The sequence below is a fragment of the Xenopus laevis genome, chromosome 7L (assembly GCF_017654675.1).
Source record: "Xenopus laevis strain J_2021 chromosome 7L, Xenopus_laevis_v10.1, whole genome shotgun sequence".
Taxonomy (NCBI): Eukaryota; Metazoa; Chordata; class Amphibia; order Anura; family Pipidae; genus Xenopus; species Xenopus laevis.
Genome location: NC_054383.1, coordinates 96968886 through 96996202, shown reverse-complemented (window position 1 = coordinate 96996202; position 27317 = coordinate 96968886). Strand labels below are relative to the sequence as shown.

At 38.9% G+C, this 27317-nt stretch overlaps 1 protein-coding gene across 6 annotated transcripts in view; it reads left to right on the top strand.

Annotated features, from left to right (window-relative positions):
* Positions 1-27317, top strand: part of acap3.L (rfGAP with coiled-coil, ankyrin repeat and PH domains 2 L homeolog) — a 145888-nt gene that overhangs the window by 68705 nt on the left and 49866 nt on the right. For all 6 annotated transcript variants that reach the window (XM_041569361.1, XM_018226043.2, XM_018226042.2 and 3 more), the window contains exons 2-5: positions 6397-6454; positions 6997-7116; positions 11555-11608; positions 26514-26572. In XM_041569361.1, coding sequence (XP_041425295.1) covers positions 6397-6454; positions 6997-7116; positions 11555-11608; positions 26514-26572 — 291 coding nt within the window. The remainder of the gene's footprint in view (positions 1-6396; positions 6455-6996; positions 7117-11554; positions 11609-26513; positions 26573-27317) is intronic.

The following is a 27317-nucleotide window of genomic DNA, read 5'->3' as shown; positions in this document are numbered from 1 at the left end:
GAAATATGTTCCATGTCGAGTTCTTTCTAGTTGCTGAGTGTGTCTATGTGATGATAACAAAGCTTTGGGAATGCATCCATTGTGTGAGGCTGCACGTTGGGACGATGTCCCCTTGTCTGCCAGCTATTGGGTACAATGTCCTGCCTCAGTTGGCAAAACACGAAACCGTTCCAAAATCACTATCAGCAACAGTTTAGCTGCCCCTCATCAAGTTCTCTTTCTGCTGACAGAAACAAACATACTGTACACTTAGGCCAGGAAATTTAATTTACATACTGTATGTTTAATAGATGACCTTGAAGCAATAAGACCTTACTGTGCAAGCACATTACACCGCTTCTTTATACTTGACCTTTAAGTGCCTCTTAAATGTGAATTATATAACAATGTAAACAATTACATATCTTGATAGATACATTTGTGTTAAATAGCTTGTCAGGCTTTATAACTCAAGAATGCGCCTAAACATTTCTACTGATTTTGCCTAATACTAACTAGCATCATATTTTGGGAATGGTCTTTAACGGAACAAAGCATCTCATTGTCTGTGTTCCCCATGAGTTATAATGTGGCTTCAGGCATCTTGTGCGTTTACAGCACAGGTATTTATCATCCTCTTCATAGAACAATTGTTCCTCTTTTTGCAATGGATTGTAGATTTATCAGTGAATTTCTCTGATGTATTTTTGCTCCAGGCAAGTTTAGTGTTTTACAAGACAAATGATAGACTTACTAATGTTTTATTAACATTTATTGTTGGCCAATGTGATAGGGCTGCTGTATGATTTTAGTTATACATGCCTGTTACAATAACTATATCTGTCTTTGGACCAGTGCTTTCTAATGTCCACTCCGGCCACTGCTAATGATTTGTACTTACCTAGTACAGGAGGGCTTCAAAAGAACCATGCTTGGGATTTGAAGAACAGAAGTAAAAAGAAGGGGCTTGGGAAAGGTTGCTTGATTATCATAGGGCCTTGTACTGCAATTATATTATATGGTCCAAAGCCCTGTGTAGAATTGCATTTTTAGTGTCAGTTGCCTCACAGAAACTTTTGCTAATGGTACTGCATGCCCACTTGGCATATAAAAGAAGTTTATGCCCGTTGCAGAAAACTATGCAGAACCCCGATTTTACGGTTTTCAGAGGACTGTGTGAAAACAGTGTAAAATCTGCCAAAGTGGTAAATCGGAGAGAGAAAAAATGCAGTAAGGGGGTGTGCAGTAAGGGAGAAATCAACAAAGCTACAGAATGTTATTCTTTTGTGCTTGTTTTCTACAGTGGCTTGCAGTCTTTATAAAGTACACAAATGGTGATACAGAAGCCTCTTGTATATTCAACATGTTACTGTCCAATACATTAAAAAAGACTCAAAGTAAATAATTACCCTGTTGAAATAACCGTCACTTAATGTTCATATGCTGTGTTCATCCGCAAATGCATGATCCAGAGTGACATTTTCAAACATGTAGATAAAGTGTTATTCCACTAGTTTTTTTCCTAAAGTGGTTGTTCACCTTTCAATTAACTTTTAGTATGATGCAGGGAGTGATATTCTGAGACAATTTGCAATTGGTTTTAATTTTTGCAGTTTTTAAGTTTAGATTTTTATTCAGCAGCTCTCCAGTTTGCAGTTTCAGCAATCTGGTAGCTAGGGTCCAAATTATCCTAGCAACCATGCATTGCTTTGAATAAGAGAGTGGAATAAAAAGTAGCAATAGCAATAAATTTGTAGCCTTACAGAGCATTTGTTTTTTAGATGGGGACAGCGACCCCCCTTTAAAAGAAGAAATGGGAAAATACTTAAAACTATAAATAATGAAATATTGCTTACTGGCCAATTTATAACATACTATAAGTTAACTTGAAAGTTATCCACACTTTTAAGTATCTTTTTCTACAAATATTTAGCATGGCTGTAACTGACGTGTGACGTGTGTAATTAAGGGCAGTGTTCTGGTTGGCCACAATTCCTGTTGACTGGGGTTGAGATTTAATACATCTAAATAATCAAATCTAATATTTTAATTAGGATTTTTGCCCATTCAAACATTCTGATTGGATGTTTGATGTGGACAGCCTTACATCCTGATTGCCTGGACAAATGAGGGCCCCGTTGTCTATGATTGGACAACTACCCAGTCATAGACACGAGGGGCAAATTTGATTTGAGCAAGCCTTTGGTGGTGTGGACTCCTATTTGAGCTAAGCCTGTAAATGTATTAATTAAATTCAGAGAATAAGCAGAGTTTAGTGTTTTTACACAGTAAAGTAAATCTGTCTCCCTCAGGAATTTCACGTTGTCCCAGTTCTGACCATTTCAGCTGACAAATGGGAATTTTTTTGCATGTCCAAAACAGTCTGGACATCATCTGTTCAGCCAATTTAGTAACGTAAATACAGTCATCAGTTTATTTAGTGGTTCTTCCTCTAACATCATAGGATTTAGCAATGTTTACATTCCTCTTGTTGCACTGATAGGAAGCTAAATCTCCGTGACTTCAAATGACTGCTGCACCCAATCTAACAGTGGTGCCATATACTTTAAAAATATAATTTAGAATGGATGCCTGAGCACTAGGATATTTTTAACTGTACATATAACAAAAATAGCTCTATTAATTAACTCGTAATCAGGTTGATAAAGGCATTAACATTAATTTTATAGCAATATGGCATTCATGCAAAGTAACATCATCATCCTTTACCAGGACTGAGCAATGTCACAATTGCACAATGACATCCACTTTATGAGTAATCTTAGCCCACACATGTAAGTATATATATTTCTGCAGGCCTCAAAGCACTGGGGCTTGCATGTTAGTGCCCAGATTAGCTATTTGTAATAAAAGTCTGATTTATTTTAGTAATGTTCCTTTAGAAAACATACCCATTGCACGGAAGACGGTTTCTGTTTAACATCCAGACTCCTGTTTGCACAGACCCATTGGCATATCATGAGGCCACAGTTATTATATTATATTTTTCCATATGGAGAAACGTGCAGAATTTATAACACCATACAGACTGGAGATAAGAAAGAAGGAAGCACTGGCAATGCGGCTATAATGGGGTCCTTATCTAAGGAGGTGGGAACATTGACAAAAAATTGGCATATCCAGCCTGCAGCCCTCATACAGTATGTTAACTTTTTGCATACCACCAACAGACAATGGCTGAAAATATCTAGCAGTCATTATACTACAAGTGCAAGGTTAAAACAAAAAGGGTGCAAACTTTTTTTTCCCCACTTTTGCACCAGCAATTTGCGCCACAGGTTCAGGTCTGCAGCCCTGCATTGCCTATTAATATAATGCTGCCAGCATTTGCAATTTCTGTTTTCTTGGGGGTGGGGGAGACAAGTAGGTGTCTTGTCCCCTGTACTGCCCCCAAAATTGTGCATCATTCAGATGCAGGTTGCTTAGGAGCCTTGTCCTTAAACCTTAACCTTAAGGTTAGTGTTTTTTACAAATATTTTGCTATAGGGCAGGCAGTAAGGACAGGGCTGCAACTAGTTCTGAATTTCATATCCGGCACAAGTTATAGAAATCAACACTGCATCAAACACAAACGCTGAGTAAATCCACATTAAGGGGACATGATGAATAAGTGCACTAACGCCTATTACTGATGCATTGTTAAATGGTCCCTCGTTGTGTTTTGTACATTTGTCAGCATTTTCATTGATCCCATCTGCAGCCACGGCAAATGCTGTCTCTGCAGCACCACCCTAAAATGTCAAAAATTCCCATCAGTCTAGTTGTGTTCTATACCCAGCAAACGTGCAAGATGAATTATCAAAAATCTCTGTACTTGTACTGTATTTGGAAAAAGCAATAGTTGGTACACCTGGATTAGTTTTTTTCTGCAAGAGCCTGTTTCATAGGTTAGTGCGTCAGTGTTACACTTATTTTGTAATGCTTGAATGTTGGACTATGCACTGTTGCACTGTCGGCATTCATAAACAGACCCTGCGGACAGACTGGCGGAATGGGCATCCAGGCATGGGATGAGGTTAAGCGTTTGCCAGTAATAAAGAAAAGTCTCTATCCAATTCCTGTGTCAAATGGCACATTTGAGGTTTACGATAGAAATATGACATGGTCTCTCTTCCTTTCTGCAGGGATCTGGTGATTAGGGATGAGTTAGGAAAGGAAGTAGCTATATATGATGCTATTGGATTGTTTGTATCTCAATGTGTATGTACAGTCTTTGTGCGAAGCGAAGTTACGCTAGCGATGGTTAATATGCATACGGCGCCAAATTCAAATTTCAATGGAGGAATATGTAGCAGCACTACAAATGGCTGGGAAACCTTTAAAACATCAAATAAAATTTTTATTTTGCCCAACACATGTGCCCACTGTATAGTTAAGTTTCCATGAGTTAGGAAATGTAGGGGGGAAGGAGGGGAGCCCCAAAAAATTTTTCGATCTTTTTCAGCCTATCACCCATAATATAGAAAAAACGCCAGCGGTTTTTGGGACTTAGAAAAATTTTTAACTTTTTTTGAAGAAATCCCTATCTACTCTATTGTGCTTTGCCTGGTCTGAGGTGGCGAAGGAAGTCTAGCGTAAAAGGTAGCATTCAGAACAATGCGCGCGTTAGTGAATTTGCATAGTTACGTCCGTTGCGCAAATTCGCCAGGCGTCCGTTAGTGAATTTGCGAAGTAACGAAAATGCCCAACGCTAGCGAATTGACGCTAGCGTTAGGCACTTTGGTGCATAGTAAATTTGCCCCAAATTGTGTTTATGTGTCAGTTATGCCAAATGTATGTGTTGTGTATAGGATACATGGTATAATTACAGCAAATGTCTCATTATCAAGTATTGTTTTAGGCAGTGTATGTGCAAAAAAACACTCTCCTGCAAAGTCACCATTGTAACTGCCCCCACCCCCAAATTGTAAATCACTTGTGCTTCTGTAGTACCACTGTTAATTTATCTCACAGCTGAAGGTGGTGAGAATATGGGGCCGATTCACTAACTTCGAGTGAAGGATTCGAAGTTAAAAAAGTTTTTTTTGGGCTACTTGGACCATCGAATGGGCTACTTCGACCTTCACCTACGACTACGACTTCAAATCGAAGGATTTGAAGTAAAAATCGTTCGACTATTCGACCATTCGATAGTCGAAGTACTGTCTCTTTAAAAAAAACTTCGACCCCCTAGTTCGGCATCTAAAAGCTACCGAAGTCAATGTTAACCTATGGGGAAGGTCCCCAACTTTTTTTGATCGAAGGATATTCCTTCGATCGTTGGATTAAAATCCTTCGAATCGTTCGATTCGAAGGATTTTATCGTTCGATCGAAGGAATAATCCTTCGATCGTACTATCTGCCCTAAATCCTTCGACTTCGATATTCGAAGTCGAAGGATTTTAGTTCCTAGTCGAATATCGAGGGTTAATTAACCCTCGATATTCGACCCTTAGTGAATCGGCCCCTATGTGTTAATGAATTACTTTTATGTATTGATTTCATTTGCCCTAAAGTCAATGAATCATGGCTGCTTTTTCAGTATTAAAGGGGTGGTTCACCTTTCAGTTAACATTTAGTATGTTATAGAATGGCTAATTCTAAGCAACTTTTCAATTGCCCTTCATTTTTGAGATAGTCTCCATGTATAGACTTTAAAGAGATGGGATTTACTGGAAGGTGGATAGTATTTGAGTAAGTTGAGAAGCAAAATGAGTTGGACATGGAATCCAGGAGAAATGGGAGCAATTACTTTACCATTTAATCTTTTAATTTTCGGCAAATCATTTAATCTTACTGTGGGCTCAGACCAGACTCTCTGAAAAAGCTGGAGAATCACTAAATACACACTGTTAATCAACAGAAATCATCATGATCAATTTTTCAGGCAAAACAACTTTTGTTGTGGTTTAAACAGGGTGGTTTTTAGGACCATGGAAGTAATATATTTTGTTTGTACATGCACAATGTTTGTATATTGTGTTATAACTTGTGTGTATGAGCATACTGCTAAGACGGAACATTGCACTTGATTGCCCTAATATTAAACACAATATCCAGTTGTTGGTTTAAATTAGAAACCCTATTAATAAGGTGGACAATCTGAGAATTTATGTCTTCTATTAGTTATCGTCAGTGGGCTTCTAACCTGTATCCCTTTTTTTATGCATTTTTTTTACAGTTGATATTTTTGGTACCTAATTGATGTAAAAAGAACAATGGTTGGGTTATATTATTTCTTAATTCCTCATTAAAGCAACATCCCTCTCTTTCTGTCCTTTCATGTCCTTTATGGTTTTCAACATTATTTGGAATAATGTTGAAATCCCAACTTGTGCCCTCTAGGGCAAGTGCATGAAGCGTGCATCTTTGTCCTGTGGGCACATATATTAACCAATTGTTTTCTTTTTCTCACAGGGCAGCAATAGACGAGGTGGAAACAGATGTGGTGGAAATTGAAGCCAAACTTGACAAGGTGAGAAATATGCTGTTGCGGAGCATCTCATGGTCAACAATGTCAATACTCCTTTACACTACAGCCTCAGTCTCACAGTGAACGAGCAGCAGACTTCCAGCATTGTCTCATCCCCTTAGCAAAGACAGTGTTAGCACCGAAACATTTTGGACCCAAACACATCTGCATCCAATGAGTGGAAAAATTCCTTAAAATGTTTCCAAAGAGATTTAGAGCATGTAGAAATGTATGCTGAGAGTGCATTCCCTGGCACACTTTCCTTAAGCATCCCCACAAGCTTTGTGCATCCACATATAACAGCCCACTGCAGACTTTCTCTCAGTCTGGACTCCAGATGACAAACTCTTCCCACGTCTACACACAACTGACACCCACATTCACTGGCTTTGACATGTACAGAATAGACATATCTAGAGAGAAAAGGCTTTAATCAGTTTGAACAGTTTAAATGTAGTTACCGCATTGTATAAACCCATTTGTCTCCTTTCTTGTTATTAAAGCTTTATTTGTGTTTTACCATGCTCTATTTGCTTTACTCCTAGTTGGTGAAACTATGCAGCAGTATGCTAGAAGCTGGTAAAACCTACCTTACAACCAACAAGCACTTTGTAAGTGGCATCCGAGACTTATCACAGCAGTGCAAGAAAGATGAGATGATCTCGGTAGGTGTATATTAATGTTTCCTATTAAAATTGCACACAAGCAATTTAGAAAAATCGCACACCCTCAAAAAGATCAGCCTGGTGCACAATATTAGAAGATCAGCAACCTCACAATTGTTCATTAAAAAAGAATATCGGCACACGAGGCATTAGTGTTGCAGGGAACACCCTGCTCGTTTATTGTGTGGTGAAGCAACGTTTCATGGACACTCCCCTTTGTTGTGATGCTTGAGTTCTTGAGTATCCCCGAAACGTCACATCACCGCACAATAAACAAGCAGAATGTTCCCTGCAACGCTAATGCCTCGTGTGCCGATTTCCTTTTTTAATGTCCTATTAAAATTGACCATACTTATTATATGTAGGGATGAGCAAAAGATTTTCTGCAATATAAAATGCACATAGACTCTAAGGTATAGTAAAAAAAAATGTGCCGTTTGGAAAAAGTTATTAGAAAAACCGCCCATTGACTTTGAGTTTGGCGAATTTCTTGCCGTTTCAAAATTTTTCAGTGAAGCAAAATGGGTAACACCTGTCCATTAAAGGTATGTGACCTGTACCCAGAACGCTCGGGATTTGGGGTTTTCTGGATAACTGATCTCTCCGTAACTTGGATCTTCATACCTTAAGTCTACTAGAATATCATTTAAACATTAAATTAACCCAATAGCCTGGTTTAGCTTCCAATTAGGATTAGATATATCTTAGTTTGGATCAAGTACAAGCTACTGTTTTATTATTACAGAGAAAAAATCATTTTAAAAAATTTGTATTATTTGGATAAAATTGAGTCTATGGGAGATGGCTTTTACGTAATTCAGAGCTTTCTGGATAACAGATCCCCTCCCTGTACTAATTATATGTCTTTAGATATACCAATGAAAACTGTGTAGTAAAGTTCCTCAGCAACAAATTTTCAGATACTTAATTGAGAAGCTCTGTGCAATATGTTGGCGCTCTAAAAATACGTTAATAATAATTTACATAGGTCCTAATTTTGTTCAGTGTACAAGGTACAGTATAATAGTTAGATTGGGTTGAAAAAAGACAAAGTCCATCAAGTTCAACACCTCCAAACGAAAATCCAGCATCCATACACACACCCCTCCATACTTTCACATAAATTATATATACCCATACCTATACTAACTATAGAGTTTAGTATCACAATAGCCTTTGATATTACGTCTGTCCAAAAAATCATCCAAGCCATTCTTAAAGGCATACTGTCATCGGAAAACATGTTTTTTTCAAAACGCATCAGTTAATAGTGCTGCTCCAGCAGAATTCTGCACTGAAATCCATTTCTCAAAAGAGCAAACAGATTTTTTTATATTCAATTTTGAAATCTGACATGGGGCTAGACATTTTGTCAGTTTCCCAGCTGCCCCTGGTCATGTGACTTGTGCCTGCACTTTAGTAGAGAAATGCTTTCTGGTAGGCTACTGTTTTTCCTTCTCAATGTAACTGAATGTGTCTCAGTGGGACATGGGTTTTTACTATTGAGTGTTGTTCTTAGATCTACCCGGCAGCTGTTATCTTGTGTTAGGGAGCTGCTATCTGGTTACCTTCCCATTATTCTTTTGTTTGGCTGCTGGGGGGGGGGGTGATATCGAACTTGCAGTACAGCAGTAAAGAGTGATTGAAGTTTATTAGAGCACAAGTCACATGACTTGGGGCAGCTGGGAAATTGACAATATGTCTAGCCCCATGTCAGATTTCAATATTGAATGTAAAAAAATCTGTTTGCTCTTTTGAGAAATGGTCTATTCGCGCATGTGCAGAAGCGTCTTTCCACGCATGCACAGAAGCGTCTTTTTCGCATATGTGCACAATCGCCTATTCGCACACAAGCGAACATCTAGCTCACGCGCATGCGTGCACCCAGACGGCGCAGCAGCCGGGCAGGCTGCCTAGGCACTGCTGTGAAGAACCACCTACGTTGCTTCAAATGAAATTTCCTTTCTTCTAATCTAAAGGGGTGGCCTCTGGTACGGCGATCCACTTTATGGGTAAAAAGGTCCCCTGCTATTTGTCTATAATGTCCTCTAATGTACTTGTAAAGTGTAATCATGTCCCCTCGCAAGCGCCTTGACAGTCTTCCCTCATAATTTAAGTCTTCCATCCCTCTAGACAGTTTAGTTGCACATCTCTGCACTCTCTCCAGCTCATTTATATCCCTCTTAAGGACTGGAGCCCAAAACTGCACTGCATACTCCAGATGGGGCCTCACCAGGGACCTATAAAGAGGCATAATTATGTTTTCATCCCTTGAGTTAATGCTCTTTTTTATGCAAGACAGAACTTTATTTGCTTTAGTAGCCACAGAATGACGCTGCCCAGAATTAAACAACTTGTTATCTACAAAAAAACCCTAGATCCTTCTCATTTAAGAAATCCCCCAACACACTGCCATTTAGTGTATAACTTGCATTTATATTATTTTTGCCAAAGTGCATAACCTTGCATTCATCAACATTGAACCTCATTTTCCAGTTTGCTGCCCAGTTTTCCAGTTTAGACAAATCACTCTGCAAAGTGGCAGCATCCTGCATGGAACCTATAGTTCTGCACAATTTAGTATCATCTGCAAAAATAGAAACAGTACTTTCAATGTCCACCTCCAGGTCATTAATAAACAAGTTGAAAAGCAAGGGACCTAGTACAGAGCCCTGCGGTACTTCACTAACAACACTGGTCCAATTAGAAAATGTTCCATTTACCACCACTCTTTGTAGTCTATCTTTTAGCCAGTTCTCTATCAAGGTACAAATACTATGTTCCAGGCCAACATTCCTTAATTTGACTCTATGAACCACTGCACTGGTATAATTTAGCAAAATCAGCCCCAGTGTGTTCTTCTCAGGTTGTGTGGAACTTAAAGGAACTGGGCTAAGGAGAGTATGACCAATTACATTTTGAAATTTTGCAGTTTTCTGTAACGTGTGTTCAGCACAAGCCTTATTCTTTTAACTCATGGTGAACAAGGGCTATATTGCCAAATTAATAATGTATAGGTATTTGTATGTTTTCCACATATCTACATGGGTTTCCTTCAGGTACTCTGGTGTCCTCCCACACTTCAAATGCTTAATAGTGTGTGTGAATGTGATAGGAACCTTAGACTGTAAGCTTCACTGGGGCAGGAACTAATGTGTATGATATATAATCGGGGGGCTCATTTATAAACACTGGGCAAAATTGCACCTGGGCAGAAACCCATAGCAACCAATCAGTGGTTAGCTTTTTTCAGTCAGCTGCAGGTTCAACACTGAAAGCAATCATCTGATTGGTCCAAATTACCCTAGCAACCATGCATTGATTTGAATAAGAGACTGGAATATGAATACGAGAGGGCCTGAAGTATCAGTAATAAAAAGTAACAATAACAATACATTTCTAGTCATACAGAGCATTTGTTTTTTAGAAGGGAATCAGTGACGCCCTTTCGAAAGCTTCAAAGAGTCAGAAGAAAAGGGCAAATAACTATAAAAAATAAATAATGAAAACCAATTGAAAAGTTGCTTAGAATTGGCCATTCTATAACATAATAAAAGTTCCCTTAAAGGTGAACCATTGTGCTAAGGGCCTGTGCTATTTATAAAAAATGCTGATTATATATTGAAATATGCTGCTAAGTAATGTATAAATACTTATCATTTGTATTTGGAACACAAACACTCGCAAACACACACTTACAATTATTCAGGTCGATTTTATTAGAAAACCTTCTTATTATCAGTATGTTAAAGCTTAGTGTTATTTATTACCACACAATAAAAAATGTAAGGCTCATTGTTTGGCTACATGTTCTAGCACCCCATAAAGGCAGCAGTGGTGAGCATACACCAAGAGAAGAAGTGTGCATTCAAATAATTAGATACCTCACAGCTGGAGGTAGAGAAGGGTTAGGCCTCCACAGAAGGCCAATATTTACATCTGGGATGTTCAGCCTCATACCCTTCAGCTGTTGTCTGGACTACAACTCCCAATAACAACAAGGGGAGTAGGAGTCCAAGCAAATGCCCTCTATTATCTGCTATAATATCATTTCTAAGCAAAACTGTTTTCGAACATCAAAAGTATTTGATGGACCCATTTTATTCTTTAAATCAGCAAAACACAAATTACAATGACTATACGACTTATTTACAATGCACCGCTAGTCAAGGGAGATGCTTATTATTGAGAAAAGGATACCATTCCGTCTTCCCTTGGCTCCCTAGTGGGGGCATAAACTCTTCTAAACTATGTTTGTGTATTTATATGCAGTACTTGTATATAAGGAACTTAACATTTTACAATATTTAACTGAACCTGTTGGATGCATAATGATTTCCTGTTATATACCGTTCCTTTAGCCTGAGCATGTATACATAAATAATACTACCATAATATGGGTTTTTATATTTTCTTTCTTTCCTTTACTTCTTGTCAGGAATGCCTGGACAAATTTGGGGACAGTCTACAGGAGATGGTGAACTACCACATGGTAAGTTCTTGGGTAACTTGCTTCATTACTCAAGCACACCTCAAGCTAGCTGCCAGAGGGGTTTGTTAGCTGAAGCTCTATGGTCATTTATAAACACTGTAAAATCTGCATATGGGCAATTACCAATGGAAACCAATTAGACAATAGCTTTCATTGTTCTACCTGAAGCTGACTGAAAAAATCTAATAACTGATTGGTTTTTATTGGGAACTGCCTTGGTGCAAATGTGTGCGGTGTTTTTAAATGAGCTTTGTCTGTGCCATTGCCTAAGCTATACTCACAAGTCGCTTGGGCAATGATAACTTTTTTTTTTGCTTTTTTTGGACATCAAACTCGCCACTATTACTGATCCTCCTTAGTTGGCACCTGGCAGTCCAGTGCAACGGATTGCTGTGTGTCTTCCCAAGATGGCAGATATTCTTTTTTTGCTGCATTTTTCTGCAAGGTACCCTATACTAAAATGTAGAATTGTTGTGGACCACTTCCAGTAATAATCATTAGGGATCAGTTAGTGTCGTACGTAGAATATATATACAATATAGGTATCACTGGATAAGTTGGATACTTATGCCAATGTGCAATACTCACAGGTACTTCTCTTTGATTATGATGGAAAGCAGTTTGTGATAGTTTGGCCCATTTTGACCCAGCACTTTCTCTGAGTAAAAAATCCTGGACATTAAAGAATTGCAAGCACAGTACTTTTTCTATATCAGGAATTCCTGCAATCATTAATATTTGAGACCAATGCTAAATTTTTGAGAACTTTATTATTAGTATTGTTCTTATTAACAATACTAATACATTTGTTCGTGATTATGTTACATCGTGTTATGACTAATGTTAGTTAATAGAAATATATGTCAAAACTCAACAGGCAGACGACACTTCTGGATAAGGTTTATTGGGATTGCTGCTGTAAACACCTAAGGCTATGATCAAGGGATACATTCCCGAAACGCGTTAGGTGTTTTACAGCAGCAATCCCAATAAACCTTATCCAGAAGAGCCGTCTGCCTGTTGAGTTTTGATGTATTTACAGTGGGGACACTGTTGCCGGAGCACCTGGGCAAAAGGAAGTGAGTGGTGAGCTGGAGCGGTCTTTTTTTGTGTTTTACCAATAGAAATATATGCATACATACCTATACCCGAGTATAAGCCGAGTTTTTCAGCATCCAAAATGTGCTGAAAGTCTACCTCGGCTTATACTCGGGTCAGCGGTACCCGACCCGAGTAGCTGAGATTGCAGTCACTTTTAATCATTCCTATACCAACAGTACACTTGGGGAGAGACTGCAATATCTCACACCCACTCAGGGCACTTAGAGCCCATGACTTAACCTACTTGACTTTCCTACCTATATACTATATTTGTATAATTATAAATGTAGAACTTGCACCATACACAGCCCACTGATATAATTGTTTTATGATATTTCGTTTTTTTCCTCTCTTTTCAGTAGTATTGAGGTTAAATGGGCAAGTGGAATTATGAGCTGTGCTTGTTGAAGCACTCATCTCATTTGCCTGTTGAGACTGGATTATTACAGGGATTGCTAAACACATCTGCTCAGTCCAGCTGGATGTTTAATAATCCCACAATGATGGGGTGCTAGAAGCTGCCAGATGTTATGGTATGCCCAGCCCAGAAAAAGAGAGAGACTAATATCACCGAGCTTTCTAGTTACTCACCCCAAATACTTCCTAATTTGTATAGAGGTGAAGGAATGTGAGCTACATAGAAATCTAGAATTTCATTGCTGAAGACCAATTTTAATGTTCCTAGTTTGTGTGTGTATGTTTAGCACATACAGGTACCTTCTAGTATTCATAATATCATGAAATATAGCATAATAAATGTACGCACACACATACGTATGTACATGTGAGTAGAATTATGTCATGCTTAATAAAACTCTGTATAAAGAAAATGCTCTTCTATAGTTGACGTATTTTCTTGTCCCTGCCCTTCTGAATCAATGGCAATATACTTGTCATTGAAGGAGAAATTCTTCTAGTATTTTTTTTTTTTCACTCAAGGTCATAAATATATGATGTTTCCTTTAAGTGGATACATATATTACATGCTGAAACAATATCTTCTTACTGTATTTTTCCATGTGCTGCTGCAATGATTTCCTACCTTCTGTTATTACAACCTGATCCATGGGCTCATTACTAAGCCGACACAACTACACAGCATCACTTTTGGGGTGAGGGGAGTTCATTCTTGTGCCTATGTGTGTGGCATGGGAACCAAGCTCATAATGATGTTGATTGGTATTGGCATGCACAGGGGCCCTTTATGTTATTCCAGCATAGAATGTATAGTAACTATAGGGTCTTTGTGCTAGGACAAGAACCCTGGTTCATTCATTTGACATGTATGAGTAATTAATGAAACAAAACAAGTTATAGAGATTGCATTATAGTCTTTTCCAATCTGGTTTGGCCTCATGTACATGATCATACTCTGCTCTCTGACCTGCTCCTAACTGACCTTTGGCCCAAGTTGACCGGGTCCCATCACTTAAATATGAATGCTAGTCTATGTCACGCCATTGCCTAGTCACTCTCTATTTAAAGCTCTATGATGTGGGGAGGTCTATTTATAAAAGGTTGAATTTTAGTGGTATTAGAGCTCTTTAAAACCATGGTTAAACTCTGTTTCTCTAAAACCACAAATGTCATGAAAGTTATTAAAAGATACAAAAAAAGTAGGTACGAAAAAAAGTGCTGAAAGATCTGAAAAAAAGAATATTTCAAAAACCTCTAAAAATTCACATGTTTTTAACAATTACAAGGGAAAAAAAATATCTGGTAACCTCTAGAAGTCTGAATGTTTAAAAACAATTACAGCAGGATCTCCACAGCTTTTATTGACTTATATGGGACCTTGACTGCTTTTACTTGTATTAGTTTTGTATTAGAGATTTTACACTTAATAAATCTTTAGAGAAAAAACATGATTCGTGAAAAATAGAAAATCTGAATGTTAATAAATAGGCCCCTAAGTGTGTGAATAATATGGTGTATGATTTCATATACACCCAGAAACTGGGGCCCATGGCAAAATTATTCTTGGACTGCATTTCATCCACAGGTTAGATTTTTGTGCAGATGTGAGTTTGTCTCCAAATATTGTTGCATGCGTTGGTAAATAGACTGTGCTGGTTGAACAAATCTGAAGCTCTGCTTGGAAAACTAGCCTAAAGTCAATTGATATTTGACCCTTAATATGTATCAAAATTCCAGATTATTTAGTTAGCTCCCAAGCACCATGCACAGGGTTTATGGATAAATAATTAATGCACACAAAAAATTCTCAAAAAGTTTGAGTTTGATGCTTCTTCTATGTACAGGGGTGGGTACATCTGTGTCTGCTGCATTGTAGCCATTGTGGCACATGTTGCTTCCTATACTGTTTCAGAATGAGAAATTGATAGGAAGTAGCTGCTTCTACAGCAGTGATGACTTGTTTTTGTTATAAAGCCATAGCAATTTTTGGAGCTTTGCCCTCATATTCTGCAGCTTTGTACAGAGTGTTGGCCATCATGCACACAGTATGGCAAACATAAACAAAACAATTTTAAATGATGGGGTAAATGTGAATGGAGACGTGGGTTCTACCTGTGAGAGTTGACACTCAGTGGCAGATGTTCTTCGCTATGAAATGCTCGCACTGCCGAAGTAACGCTAGCGAAAAGTCTCCAGCGTTCGGTGCCCAGGGCGCAACTTCACATATTAGTGAATTAGTGTATTGGTAGTGAATTTGCACCTGGCCAAGTGGTGCGATGTATGTGAACCGGTTGCTGGTGACAATTTGCCCTTTAGTGAATCTGCCCCAAAGAGAGAAGCAAACTATCTAAAACAAAAAAAAAACAGTGTTCTATAGTTCAGTCCAGTATACATCATGCTGTCTGGGCAAATATGCTATGCTGCTCAATCCACTGTCCTGTAATTAACCATAGTATACAGTACACTGACTTAGACTAAAAATACATACAATGCAGCATCCTCACTGTCATATACAGTAGGCACTGGAATGCAGTGCAGTATGCTTCAGTGCCTGAGAGAATCCTATTTCATTGTGATGCTTTAGTTCCCCTTTATTGTGACAGAAACCAGCCTGCTGCTTTGCAGTACATTGGTTGATTCCCATGTGCCCATGAGTCAAGACTCAATCACACAGCGATTGTAAAAATCTCAGAGCTTCATCCTTTTACGTCAGAATGAAGAGCTATATAGAGGCTTAGAGATGGAAGGCAGCGGAAGGTCAGACAGAAAATCCCATCTCATTTCCTGATGCCTTAAAGCAAAGAGTTTAACAGGAGAGTGCAGGCACAGAGGAGGAGGGAGGGATACAGGACACGGATGTCATGGGCTGCAATTTGCTTAGACTCAGGAAACATTAGGATAAGTTCTGTGCATTTACTGATCTTCCAAAGCTTTATCTCTCCTCAGAGCTCAGGGCATTTTACGGGAAGAGGTCTTCCCTATCTTGTCTCAGGAGAAATAATTTATGCAGCAGTGCATTGTGGGGGAAGAGAGAGACAGCTTGTGTGGAAAAGTGATGGAGGCAAATACTGAGGCATGAAATGATTTATTCAAAGGAAAAGCATATAATACATTGTGTCTGTGGGTCATATGTTAAAAAAGGGGGGCAGTGTGATATAAATATCATGATTAGTTGGCAGAAATCAATAGATGTGGTTACTGGGTGCCAAGGAAACAAGCTGCAGATGTTCATCCCTTTGTTTGCAAGTGGTGCACACCGGTACTACATTTCCCTAGAGTGATACTGGCCATAAAATGCTGGTTGCTGGGTGGTCTGAGCCGGGTAGAATTGATGACAACTGCTTTAAACGACAATGTCGAACGTCTAGAACCTCAGCTCATGTTAAAGGAGTACCATCACCCTATGAGACTCCCTTCTTATAAAATGGAAGATTTGAAACAAGCCTTAACTTTCTAAGCTTTCTTATCTGAATAATGCTGCTAAGTAATCCTGGGTGTACTATGAATGCTTTATTAATGCTCTTTATGGCTTTACATGGGCAAATATTGCCTTTAAATGCAGCAATTATAGAACTGTTGCATTGTGGGACAAAGATAGGCGACAGCGGTTACCTTTCCCTGTGCAAACTCAATAGAGATGATTACTTTTTCAGACTGCAAGTAAATATTTTCCCCACAAATGACTTTGGTTGAAAATTAAAATGATTTCAGACTAAAAATATATTTTTTTAGGTTTGATAATGCCCATTTTCTTAATCAGCAGAGAGCATAATTCACTGGCCAGTTTGTCAGGAAAGATGCTAAAATGCTTGCCTTACCTAATTGTAGGGTTGACTAAATGATCCTTGTATTCCTTTCTGCAGTGGGAAGTCCCGATAGGGCAGTAATCCTCAACCAGTGGCTTGTGAGCAGCATGTTGAGCACCAACCCGTTAGATGTTGCTCCCAGTGGCCTCAAAGCAGGTGCTTATTTTTGAATTCCAGGCTTGAAGGCAAACTTTAGGTGCATAAAAATCATATGTGCTGTCAAACAGAGTCTCATTTTGGCTTCAAATCCACATTGGAACTATCGGTAGCAAGTTATATTTGGCACCCCAGGAACTTAAACATGCTTTTGTTGCTCTCCAACTTTTATTTACATTTGAATGTGGCTCCCGGATAAAAAAGGTTGTGTCCCCCGCAATAGGGGAAGCTATAGTTAGTGGACATGGAAAGTTAGGTTTTGGCAAGTATAGGTGGTTCCCCATCCAGTAAGGGCTGTAGCTGAGCGGTATTTGGCTCTGATAAGGAGAGTAGAGGGCTAATGTAAATTCCTTAAAATTACTTTGGTGAGGGCAAGTGAGAAGCGACTTCATACCTGAGGGATGGAACGAATCAGGTAGTGCTTGGCCTTGGAAAATAGTACAAATGAAATGGTAGGGATCAGCACCTGGTGGAGATCTGTCTGAGAGTTGGTAAAACCCAGCAGTGGCGTAATGGCAGGTGGTAGTTGTGTCAAGTGAGAGGCAAGTGAGAGTTCAGGATTACTGAAGGATGCTGGGGTAATGAGTTTCTTAACCATTGGGAGGAAAGGCAATGTGAAGCAAAGCATTGGAGGTGTTGGTAAAACTCCCTGCAAACAAATGGCTTTTGAACTAGAATGCTCTTAGATATTGGAACCATCTTGTTTTACTTAACAAGATAATCTTGGCAAAATATATACTGTTTTTTTAAATGTAAACATAGGTAGTAGTGGGACTGAACAATATTATATTTTCTTGGAGGATTCTCAGTTATGCCTCTGGGGCTTCTGATTCATGGGTTTATTTAAAATATCCTCCCTTTACTGAGCAACCCCTAAGATAACAGAGTATATTCTGATGTCTGCAGAGTGTTCTGGGTGTCAGACTTTATTGTACATGCTGCTTGGTGTATGAAATCCAACTCGTAGTTGTTTACTTGGGGGTAATAAATTGTTAATTTAGCAAAGGGACGTGAAACTACAGCCCAAGTTCCTTTAAAAAGCTGATGCAGTTTTTAGATTCTGTGATTTGCAATTCATTAGTAACTTAAGTACCACAAGTTCCCTTTGAAGCAACCAAAGGATCAGGATGACAGATAGCAAAGCAGGAGGCACAGCATAGGATTCACTTAAAAAAGTCAGACCCAAACACTGCATGCATTAATTAGAACCGAATTGCAAATACACATGGTGCAGAGCAGCTGTTCGGTGCACCCTTGTGCCAACTGCATCTTTAATGGTGCATCAGTCATTGGGGCAAGGTGGAAGACCTCTACTTAATGCTGCCTTTGAGCAGGTGGTATGTACAAGGCTTGGAATATGCCTTGCACCTGCATGAGCTCTTACTTAAATAACCAGTTCAAGTTGTCCCTGACAGTGTATAATTTGTTGTGGGATGGAGATTTTTGCTCTACATGCTGGAGGACAGCACAATTAAAAAAAAAAAAAATCTCTCCGAAGCTACCCTCAGCTCAGCAGTAATTACAGTGCCCGACACTTACACTGGAAAGCTTGGAGAGCTCTTCTGTCACCACTGTATTCAGTGTTTAAGCATTGCCAACTTATTGGGACTAGGTAGTACTGCTGACCTGGGATCTATTTAGGAATTCTCGCCTGACAAACATGTATTCATACAAATAAATATACATAAAGCTCTTGCACATTGTATGTGTAGAACCTTGTGTTAATACTATAGTTGTATTCAGTAGGTACACTGTACTCTATAACGTACCTCTGCTCATTATTTTAAGGGACTACTAGTTTTTGGTGGGCATGTTGGCCTTGTGCCTCCAATGTGAAACTCATGATGCAGATGTAGCTTGAAAGAAGTAAATGTCATACATGCTTCTAGCGGTGGACAAATAAATAACCGGCTAGAATTTTGGGGAAAATGCTGCATTGTGGTGAGAAAAATGGTGGATTGTGCAGATGTTGCTAGTTACAATTACAACCTCCATCAGCAGTAACAGAATGTCATGCAGGCAAGCAAACTCTAATGACTGATGATCTGAAAGCTACAATATTGACTAATAATATTGATCTGCCAGCCCTTCAGTTTGCCTTGCAAAATTCTGCGGCTCCTTACTATCATTGGAGATAAATATCTCCACAGATGTCAGGAGATGTTGCCCATAGCAACCAATCAGATCTTTGCTTTGGTTTTCTAACTTGTAGGTGACTGTTTAAAATCTAATCATAGGCAACATCTCTGGAAATCTGTGGAGACATTTATCTCCAATGTTAGTAAACATGCCCTTAGTAACAGTGGATTGTAGACAAATAAATACTAGTAGTGACAGTAACATGTGTGAAGCTTAGACACCATACACAAAGCTAGCAAGGTGATTGGGAAGACAGAAATTATTGTGGAAGAGGTGGCATACCTTATAATTACAGTTGATTTCTCACAGAAAATGTCACACTGAATTCTGGTAAATTGTACTAATCCCATGACAGTTCTGATCAGGCTCACTCTGCTTCTAACAGTGTTGCAAAGATATGAAAACACTATCACACTAATATCAGAAATATTCAGCACAATAAACATTTTTCAAAATCTTGCCCTAACCGGCCTTCAGGCTGGGCTCTCACAAAAGGAGCCAATCCCACATTTGAAACATTATGCAGTAAAGCAATATGGCCCGACTGTATACACATGGTGCTAATAATATCATGTATATTAAATATTATATTATGTTATATTAAATAAATATATATTATGTCAAAAAGTCTGTGTAACCGTTGGGCAATCTCAAGGCCATAAACATTTCTTTGGGGCCTGCAGCCCACAGGCCTTCAGTCCATAACATGACATGTATAACTTCAATTTTCTTATTAATAAATGTCTTATCTTTTATTAAATCTTGTCTAAGTATTTTTTGCCGACTCTTCCTGCATGTGAGCTTGTTTAGGCATGCTAAAAATAAGGTAAAACACGCAATTGCTGTGCCTGAGATCAAAACATATCTTCCAGGGACTGATCCTTAAATTGATGCAAATTTTAAGAATTCTCGTGATGCTATCAGCCTTAAGCAGAGAAAGTCAATAGTCTGTCTGACCCTGTGATGATCACTGGATAATCAAGTGGAAGCATCGGTGAGAATGACTCATTGGATCGGGGTGTGTGCTATGTACGCATCTATGTTTTTCTAACTTGTATGTCTCATTTGTGTGGCTTCTGGCCTTGGGGATTTTTCTTGGGGAAAGCAAATCCTAGTTAAAACACTTGCTTATTTTGTATTTATTTAAACTGTCAGTGATCCATGAGGGTAGAACATACTGTACAATCAGTAATGTTTCTCTTCACAGCTGTGGCCCATTGGGGTTTAGGTACAAAATGTTAACTTGGGTCCATTTTCTTTTTGTCAAGCACTAGTGACCTTAACTACAACTTTTCTTGTTCGCCTTTTCTTTCCATCTTTACAGTAGTCCTCATCACCCACTTTTGAGTTTCTTTCTTCATTGCAAGTGTTTCTTTTCATATATCTGGTGAATGATGGTGCCCTATCATGTTCCAGGTCACAAACTCAACATAAACTGTATCTATGCTGCTTATACATTTCACGGACTAACAATAGTATTCTACCTGTATCTGACGATTCAGCACTAACAATGGCCGATGTTTGAATGCCTCCAGAGGTACCCGATCAAACTTTTCCGACCAGCCCGATCGACGAGCTAACCGATATCCAAGTCTTCTGCTGATATCAGTCAGCTCTTTTCCCACCATACACTCACCGAATATATATTATCTGTGCGTCTATGGCCTCCTTAAGAACTTTGAAATTTCACTGTAGTAATCAATACAACACATTCTCTTGTGCATTCCAGTAGTAAGGTTCTTACCATTGTTGCCTAATGAGAATTCCTCTTCCAAACCAAACTCTATGACAGGGCCCAAAAGATAAATTTTGCTGTACCAGTAGATCTCAGGGTGGCAACCAGTAGATCACAGCTGTCCACAAACTGCTCCATTCCCCCTTCCAGATATGTCCTATTCAGCTTTTTAAACAATGGCTTCAGTAATTGGTGGTGTGCTTTAGAAATGCAACACTACCGGTAACAATTAAGGAGGTAGACCTTGATTCCGTAACTTCGCTGGTAAAGTCTGGGCACTAGTGCTCTGTGGCAACTTGCTCTTATTTATGTATGTATATATATTCTATTACATTAAAGTGCAAAGCACCAAAGTAATATTTTCCCCTTACGGAACAGTTCCTGAATAGTTCCATCTTGCTGAATCCCTGTATTTGCTAAACATTCATACATCCTTCTGTATTGTTCTGCACTCACCACTTTAATAGGCATGTCTGGCTTTAACTAATTGTATAATTAGACTGCTTTTAGCAAGGCTGAATCTGAAATAAGTCAAAACAGATCCTTCAAAATCCAGAACATCTGACAGATCTGGCCTCTTCCTTTGTTTGCATAATATATGCCCTGTTGTCTGGCAGAACATATGCATGTGCACGTGTATGGAAATGCTTGTGTGCCATTGTGAGACTTCCATGGTGGTGTCGAGTAATTTCGCATTTATAAAATGTTCTATTTCAGTGCTTCACAGAGGAGGTGGGATCATGTCTCTGCTTTCATTTTGCCTGTGCTTTTCTTCTCTGTATAGAGTAAGAATGAAAGTTTGTAGATTAGAGATTATAAATATTTGATTAGTATCAGGTTATAGCTCATCTGCTATCTAAGGGTTTTGGATTGCAGCCAGGCTAGCTGGAGTGTGAGAGTGGGACAAATTGAGCAGGTGGGACAAATTGGCTGTGCTTCAGATATACATTAAATTGAGTTTATAAAGTTCTTCGTGTTCAACGTACAAAATTCATAAATTATACAGTATATATATATATATATATATATATATATTTTTTCTTCTTCTTTTTTTCTTGTAAGTAGTGATAATAAATAGGTTTGTATCCTGCGTATAAAACAAATATCAGGAAAACCAAATAAGAGAATGTATATGTTAGATTATACCATGTTTTATATCGTATATCTAAAGTCACCTGTGATCCTCGTGTGACATCTTACGGATTTCACATTGTTATAGTTCTGGCCTTATTAGGTTTGGATACTTACCATTGGAGAGAGGGACAGATGGTATAATCTCAAAATAAAAACCAAACTCTACAGGTATGGTTAGACCGTCGCCAGTGTCAACCTCACCGGACCTGACTGTTATCATCCAAAAACATGGATATCAGTCGGTTCGTAGATCAGGCTGGTCGGAAATTTTGATCTGGTGCCTTTGAAGGCACCCAAACATTGGCCATAGTGCTGAATCATCAGATACAGGTAGAATTATATTTTTTCTACCTGTATATGTGACGATTCAGCTCTACACACATGTATTGAAACAAACAATCTTTGGAAGATTGTAATTGTTATGTCTATGGCCACCTTAAGAACTTTTTATACTGATTTGTAGCTGCCAGACAATATCTGTCTAAACTCTTTGGTAAACCTCTGCTCTGGGAAGCATCTTTATGCATCAGAGGTAGCAGTTTCTACAGTAGATTGGGTCTAGAGTTTCACTCTCAGTCTCACCCTGTTACTTCTTGTCCTGGGAGAACTATGGGCCATATACATTATCAATGTGTATTGTTGTATACAGTACATACAGGCATATTACAGCTTTGCTTTATCTGGACCCTGATTGCCAGTCAGTTTCAAGCCCTTTTGGGAAAGACTGTTGTTATATTGTACACCTAACCTGTGTAACTATGTCAAAATACATCACAATCCTCTTGTTCCACCACACTCTGACCTGTCCCTTCATAGAAATATCCTCTGAAAAAGAAATCACAATCAACCAGCCACTAAGCCCCCAAGGCAGATCTAAGTGGTTGCAACTTTGCTGTGAAATGCAATTGCTTTTTGGTGGTTGTTCATCTTGCCACTGACAGTCCCATCTGGAGCACTTTCAATGCAGCTGAATTCAGCTGTGTGTGACATACAGTATGGCCCTACAGTGCCGTATCTCTTCTAGCAGGAGCTTTCTATCACTCTAGGAGGTGCCTCAACGCACACCAGGCATAGGCAACCTGACATCTCTCCCATAGTCCCTGCTGGCTCATTGCAATTAACTATGCTCAAATTAAAGTAAGCACTTAACCAATTGGAAGTTCTCGCTCAAACATAGGTGCAATTTAGCATCAGTGCAATGGCTGTTATTGATCTGGTCCATTGAGACTCATGAAAACAAACATCTGCTTTGTCATCATGAGTTACTAAATCAGTGGACCAAAGTTACCGGTAGGTAATTTCACCATTAGTGAGAAGCAAGATTAGATCCCTGTCTGTAAATACTTACAACATTAAAGGTGGAGTAGTGTTAATTGTCCAATGTTACAATTCATGGATAGCACACAGGAGGGGCATCTATGACATCAAGTCAGGATTAATTATCATTCCATAAACTGACCATTCTTAAATATGTGGGTAGGCATCAGGGGCAACCTGGGACCACGTGGGACCAAAACACTTGCCGTCTCATAACTAAATGATCTGGGGAAATTGAAATACCAAAAGGTTGATGGGAAAAACCAAGACACAGGAGGCCTCATTTACGAATTGTAGGGCGGGGTTCAAAGTGCAAAACCCAGGATCCATGATTTTTTCAACTTATTGTTGCTGTATTCATGAGGAGCAGGCTATGAGGGCATGTTGGTATCCCCATCTTACTTGTCAATCAGATGCACCACTTAGGGAACACCCGTGGAAGCAGCATGCAAGGGCAGAATGGCCTGCATAAAGCTTACGAGCATTTGAAGGGCCAAATGATAAGATAAGCCTTTATTAGACCACTACTGAGGTGGCCATGCTGGGCCTGGATCCACGTGTTTGGTGACTGTACTAGATTTGACATTTATGTAATGAGAGCAGCCAAGTAGGAATGATAAACTTTTGTTCCCCAGTAATAAACATACAATACACTGCAGTTATGAGAATCACTATCAGATCAGGGGGCACTTCATCTACTTCGTGCTTTTTGGTGCTGGCAGTATGATATACTTTAGCTCCAGTCTGCATTTACCATCTGGTAATTTAATGTATATTGTACTGTAATATATTGTTCTGGCTGAAAGATTTCAGTGACCTTGAAAGACTTCTGTGATTATTCAGCCAGTATTGGTATGTTTGTGCTTGTGCAAGTCTGTACAGATTTATTGTTTGCCTAGTTATGGGATAGTTTTCTTCTACTACACTATCTAGCAGTAGTTGAATACATGTGCAGCTAATCCCCTCTGCTGCCTGACACCGGCAATGCAAAGGGTGTGCAGTGGGTTTGTAAGACCTTAACAAAACACATATTTGAAATTTAACTGAATTTAGTAATTTTTCATTGTTAAATGTGCCGAAATTTGGTGCCAAAATAATATGTAACACTCTCAGTTGTAGCTAAACTGCATAATGCATGGTTGAGAAAGAATTAACCATATCTTAAAAGAAACAGTGTTGTTTATCACATACAATTAGGGGATTTGTTAGCTGGAAACCCATTATTGAGAAAGCTTTGAAGTACAAGAATGCCATTCCCCATGGAGTCCTATTTATAGAATCAGGTCTTAATTTGCTTTTTATTTGTATAAATATGTCAGTACTATATTCTGTCTGGTGGCTAATAAATTACATTTTTTTTAATGTTTATATGATTTTAGTAGCCTCAAGGCACAATGTTTTAAATTATGGTAAGACCCCTTATCTGAACTCCCCCCCCAAGCATTCCAGATAACAGATCCCATACTTGTATTTCACATTTATGTGTAGTATGGGTTGGGGATGCACCGACTCCACTATTTTGGATTCGGCCAAACCCCCGAATCCTTTGTAAAAGATTCGGAACCGAATCCGATTTTGCATATGCAAATTAGGGGTGGGAAGAGGAAAAAAATTTTTACTTCCGTTTTGTGACAAAAGGTCACCACAATTTCCCTCCCCGTCCCTAATTTGCATGTGCAAACTAGGATTCGGTTAGGCCAGGCAGAAAGATTCGGCCGAATCCGACGAATCCTGCTGAAAAAGGCGAATCCTGGCCGAATCCCTAACCGAATCCTGGATTCGGTGCATCCCTAGTATGGGTATGACACTCACATTTTTAGTAACTGACATGTCAGCTGTCCGGACTTTCCTTATTTATATACCTGACTTGGCTAGAGCAAGGGGCATATCTGGGACATAAAGGGGATGAGGTGTGATGTCACAAGGGCAGCCAAAAACCTCAGAAATTCAGTCCAAATATTGTTAGATTTTGCCCTAATATGAACCTTACAACCGCCAGACAAAAAGGACAGAAACTGTAAGCCTGATTTTATTATGATTTATCTTTAGTACTTATCCTTCAAACTCTCTTCTATTAATCCTTTATTTGAGCATTTATAATTTGAGCATTTATATTTCAATCCATTGCCTGTTTGCTAGTCAGTGGCCATAACAACCAGATATCACCTTAAATTCCAAACTAGAGACATGCAGGACATGCAGGATTAAATAATAAATTGAATAATTGTTTACAAAATATTAATATGCAATTTAGCATTCAATTTCCATTTGAATCTTCAGCAAAGGATGAGGTACCCAGTTGAAGGCACACAACATCTCCTGCATTCTGGCATGTCTGCATTTCATTAGGAACCGCCTTTTCTGCTGACAGGGGTGTTGGAACACATTGTTCTGCAATTTTTAGTGTTTTAGATATTGCTCATGTCCACATTGGGATATGTGGGTTAAACACTGTGTAAAAGAATTCTGTTTCTTCCTATTCTATTCTCTCTTGTCTGTTGCCAAGAAATCCCATTCCTATTGAAGCTGCCGTAGGCAATTCATGTGGAAAGCCTCTTCTGTCAGAAAGATGGGATTTCTACATCCTACTTTAGGTAATGGATTTCTATAACCCCTACACGGAATAAGCCATAAAATTACTTTACAGTGTCGGATGCAATGCAGTTTGAAATGCATGGAATGAATACAGTAGCATTATTTATTTTGGGTGCGTGTGTGGCTTCCGTGGTATACAGATAAGTGTGCTCGCCAAGTTCTGTGTACTCTATTCAACAGGAAAGTGCAGAAAACTTTCCGAACGGGAACAATTTTGAAAACCTCTTAGTAAATCAGCCCCTATTTCAATTTCTGTATGCTTTTTACAATCCACCATCACCTGTTGGCATTAGGACTTCCTAGGAAAATAAATCAGGAGCACACTATTATGTGCAGTTAAACATGATTAGCATTAAGTTCTAAGCAGAATTTACTCTGATCAGTTGTGTAAAACAAAGAATGAAAGTGCAAGAAGTTAAGTTCCCAGATGTTCTATTGGAGCAAGATCTCATGCCGCCTTGTTAATAAGGAATAAACCAATCTTTTCTCTTTATATGTTTTTCAGATCCTGTTTGATCAAGCCCAGAGGTCTGTACGGCAGCAGCTGCACATCTTTGTCAAAGAGTAAGTGAGCTCAGCTTCATATCTCTCTCACATCATACTGACCATGTATCATCATCATCAGCTCTCTGCTTAATAAATACAGTATAAGCTGAATACATGACAATGAGCCAGGCATACCTAAACCACTTCACTAATGCACTCCTTGGGTTTTGTTCCTGTAAAATATGTCTTAGTTCTGTTGACCCTGTATGGTAGCTGATATTTACCCTCCATTACTAGTTTAGAGCATGCTGGGAATTGTAGTTTTAGCAGTAGCCTAAATATAAAAACTCTGCTGTTTTGGAATCCCTGGAGTCCCAATTTTATTTGGTACATGCAAATAATAGCGTGGCGCCTAATGGGTTAAATACAAATGATACTCTCTCCTCCAGTTATCACTGAGGTTCATTTATGAACACTGCAAATGTAACCCATAGCAACCAATCAATGAGTGGCTTTTTTCAGTCACCTGCAGGTTGAGCAATGTAATCAACCATCTGATTGGTTGCCATGGGTTACTGCCCAGGTGCAAATTTGCCTTGTATTTATAAATGAGCCCCACTGACTAGTTATAATTAGACTGCTGAAAAATATCCTTCCATGTTTTTCACAAGGTAACAATTACGCATCCTAGCAAACTGAGTGGGCATAATGTACTTAGGGTTGCCACCTTTTTTGGAAAAAAAAACAGCATTCCTATATATTTGTCTTTTTTCCGTTTTAATAACGTTGGGATCAGCCATCATTTTTACCGGCCAGGCCGGTA